The sequence below is a fragment of the Bremia lactucae genome, linkage group LG6, assembly GCF_004359215.1.
Source record: "Bremia lactucae strain SF5 linkage group LG6, whole genome shotgun sequence".
Classification (NCBI taxonomy): domain Eukaryota; phylum Oomycota; class Peronosporomycetes; order Peronosporales; family Peronosporaceae; genus Bremia; species Bremia lactucae.
This window is the reverse complement of record NC_090615.1, coordinates 2,972,956-2,977,020: the sequence shown is the minus strand read 5'-3', so window position 1 is coordinate 2,977,020 and position 4,065 is coordinate 2,972,956. Positions and strand designations below refer to the sequence as shown.

Genomic DNA, 4,065 nt, shown 5'->3' with positions numbered 1-4,065 from the left:
AAAAAAAGTGGCTCTGCAAAGAGATGGTGGCTTGTATCACTTTGAAGAATCCAATAGCTATTGGTGGTCGCGCATCAATCTTCTATTCATCTTGTAAATTACACGTGTTTGTTGCAAGTCCCCGTATTTTTCCCTGGTAAATGTTTGATTGCGGCATTAGATGCTGAAACGCTTCGAAATCTAAAGAAATGCAGCGTGGTACTAAAGGCCAACGCTGAGGGCGCATAGATAACGGTTTGACTTCTCGATGTTCAAAATGAGGTGAACCTAGAGCGTAACATGGTTTTTTATGGTAAGCTGAAGTACAAAGGGTGCATTCTTGAATAATGCGAAGAGAAAGGAACGTTGATTTCCTGTACAGGAGGCATCCCTATCATGAATGTTGACTGTAAATAATGCACTTTTTCCAAATTTACAATGATAATTTTCGCAGATCCCCATCACCTTTGGATGGAATCATGGCTGTTCGGACGAAAAAGGAATATAAATCTGATTCGGATTTTCAGTATTACACTTTACAGTGATAATTTTTGCAGATCCTCATCACCTTTGGAAGAAATCATGGTTGTGCTGACAGAAAATAAATATAAATCGGATGATCAGTGTTGCATTTTGATGGAATTTCACCGCCGTCTGGGCTATTTATGATACTACAAAATTATCAAAACGGCCCGAGACCGAGTCTCTGGTATTAAACGGACGGATACAAAGCGGAAAATCTGTTTGGCTTGCGCTCAGGGACACAATCAATGACGTGCAATCACGCAAGTACACCGCAAGTCATTCGATTATTGATATCATCGATGTAGTTAAATTGTTTCATCCTTAAAATTCCAATCACGCCCCACGATCGTCTTATAATCCAGTATTTGGTGAAATCTATCGACTACGGCTCCATCTATTGCCGTGTATTTCAGGCCAAAAAGGATGCCCAGGAATTCAATCTTCTGGCTGCCTTCGAGCGACAATTTAATTTCGAATTCACGTTTCACATTTCACGTATTGAGACGATTTTGTAAAACAGCTGGTTCATACGTCAATAAAGCAAAGCACATAATGAGACCAGCAATAGAAAGGCTGAGCTGATGCACCGCACCATCATGGACCTGGTGCCAAACATGGTGTTTGCTTTGTGTTAAGCTGTACGTTTTGGGGTGACGCATCTTTTAAAAGCGTTGCGTGTTTTACTGAGGCGTGCAAAGTGATCGATGAGTGTTAGAAACTTCATAAAGGAACATATTTTTCGGCTCTAGTTACTGTGTGATTAAATGAGTTGTCAAGACCCTTGAGCCAAGCCTAACTAAGAATTGGAGTTGTACGATCTCCGAGTCGTTATTTTTATACACTCCGTAGAACTTAGGGGTTCTACGAGCCTAAAAGATTTTTGCTGACCTAAGTAGCTAAGTAGCTCTGTTACACATGGTATCACTCAAAGTCGATCAATACCTGAATCCGTACCGGCTGATCCTCTGTCAGGATGGGATCGCTGGCGAAACTCTTGAAGGCTCAAAGCTTAGCGTTAGAGAAGCTGAAAGTTTTCGTTGGGAACGAGCAAATGCATGATATCCTGTCTCAGGGCCTAGAGGTGCTTAATGTGCGGCTTTATGCTTTTATGCACATTATGTCCACCTTTATTGGTAGATCCATGACCATTTGACAACATATATGCCGACTCAGTACATTCCACTACCCTCGCCCTACTTTTGTCTTAAGTGTTGCGGTGAACATACTCAACCGGAAATGTACTAAGGCAAACATGGGGCATGTGTCCTGAATTGATTAGCTCAAAAACAAAAAGTACACGTGACTAATGCGATGTCACGGTTTTCTGGGTAGTACACAAGGCTGCCAAAAAGTCGCTGGCTGAACGTGGAACGGTGGCTATTTTCGTCAGGATTTGAAAATTAAACGGTATTTCTTTGGCTCGTTGTGACGAGCCAAAGACATACAGATTAATTTTCAAATCGATTTCGTGGTGGTCACCCAGCATATCAAGAAACTTAACTTTTTGGACAACATTCAAAAGGTGAACTTGTAAGATTCTTAAAGGGAGTCGTGATAGGTCAACTATACGCCACCAAACATAAAAATCGAACAGTCGTCTGGATGGATGCGTGGCCGACATTTGACCCCGTCGATGTCCAAAAACAGGACCGATGCATTTTCGTCTGAATAACGTCAAGGTGTCGTCAATCTGGCTTGTAAACCTGATCGAAGCGTGATGATGCGATGAGAAGCCTAATGTAGGACAACTTGGTGACAGCAATGTCTCAAGAGGCTGAGGCTTTGGAAGCAAATGGTGTGTGGGAGATGGTAATACCACCCAATTCATCGCATGTTCTGCACAACGTATCGGAGTGTTAAGACAAAGACGCAAATAGTACTTCAAAGAAATACAAAGTTTGACTCGTCGCATGCGAGAACGAGCAATAGTTTTGGCATCGTTTGCACCCTGACGTTTGCTGCAGTCATGGAGTTTAGTACAACCAAAGTGTTACTGGTTTTGTCACGACGATATAATGTGGCTCACCATGAAGATTTATGTGAAGGCGGGCAAAGAAGAGTATTTTGACATTGTTACGAAGATTCCTAATGAGGTCTGACAAGATCAAGCTGAAAGAACCGTGTGTAAAGCTCGAGTTAGCTCGCATTACTGTCGAAAAATATTGTAAAGTATAAGCAGGCTGGCAGACTTTGGATCGAGATACTGCATTAAAATTTGTGCATGGTGGGTTTTGTGCAGTGAACGACCGGCATGTTCCTGCGCATTAAAATATGCAAAGACGCGGTCACGGTAATTAGAAATACGTGGATGATTTGCAGGTCACAGGTACATCAAATTTGCAGTAGACATCCTTTGGCGAGATGGCCAAAGATGTGATAATTGTAAATAAGTTTTAAGGTTTCCGCGTTTGTAGTAAGTTGTCGTCTTCGCATTTCGCATTTCGCCGGATTAGAAGGTCGGCTATGTATTGATCAATAAGAAAAGTGTCAATCGACCTACTGCTAAATATGAATCGGAGACATGCAAGCTCCAATTTTTGAAGACCGTAACGAAAATTTTGACGAAGATCAGACTATCTTTTTTTTCCTGTGATGGCTGCAAATGGCAATGCGAGCGTGTGGATGTTTCAGTCTCTAATTGACTGTTTGCTTTAAATTGTGTCTTTTGCAAGTCAAGACATGTGCTTTGCGGTGCATAGACCAACTCGACAGACGCATAACCCGACAATGAACTTCTTAAGTTACTTAAAGGAGACCGATTTATCAAAGTTGCAGATAGGCGGTGTCCACAACTCACAGATGATACTAAGATTGAAAGCTGGACGACGCCGCTTTCGCGGCTGACAAAACGAATTGTAAGTCAGTGTCATGTTGAGCTTGCTGTGACATTATGTCGCAAAATAAAAATATAAATTGATTGTTGTGTCAATCAGTATGATTGTAGCCAAGTTTGTTGCGGCATCTCGGCCGGCCTCACTATGTGAATATATACGTGCCATCCACGTACACCAGAGGGACAACACCCTTAATGACTTGGCCCTAGGATCAGGAGTCAGAGATTTATTATTAGAACGAAGACCACTCAACGGAATACGTGCCGTCGCACTACCAGTCAACGAGCTAGACTCGAGAGGGTTTTTTCTGGAATCGAAGTTAGTTTTTTCAGACATCCCAATGTCCAGCACACTGACACCTCATTCAGTGGCTCGCCCCCGTTGCGCTGTATTGCCTACCAAAGGTGTTCATGACTCGCTAAAGCTCTGGTAGGAATATCGCGTATTGTGCCTAAGGTCTTAAACCTCCATCAATTAATGGCTCATATCGTTCAAGCAAGGCCACATCAAGGATGAGATCATTCTCGAATACAAATCGAGGACAAGACAGCGTTCCATACTGTCAAAATCCAAACGTTTTATACCCAAGTTCAACCGAACTTTAGGCACGTTGCCACGAGTTTCAGTCGCTAAGGAAACCATGATCGATTCACTTGTGTGCGCTTTAAGCGCATCAGCATATCGCTGACCCCCTTCAAGGGAACATCGAGCATGATTGCAAGATGCT

General features: G+C 42.6%; 1 protein-coding gene across 1 annotated transcript; it reads left to right on the top strand.

Annotated features, from left to right (window-relative positions):
* Positions 1-1,477: 1,477 nt before the first annotated feature.
* CCR75_004311 (uncharacterized protein) lies at positions 1,478-1,657 on the top strand (the record flags this gene model as incomplete). The annotated part of the gene is made up of 1 exon (XM_067962397.1): positions 1,478-1,657. The coding sequence occupies one exon, from the start codon at positions 1,478-1,480 to the stop codon at positions 1,655-1,657; it is 180 nt and encodes a 59-aa protein (XP_067818433.1).
* Between the last annotated feature and the right edge of the window lie 2,408 nt (positions 1,658-4,065).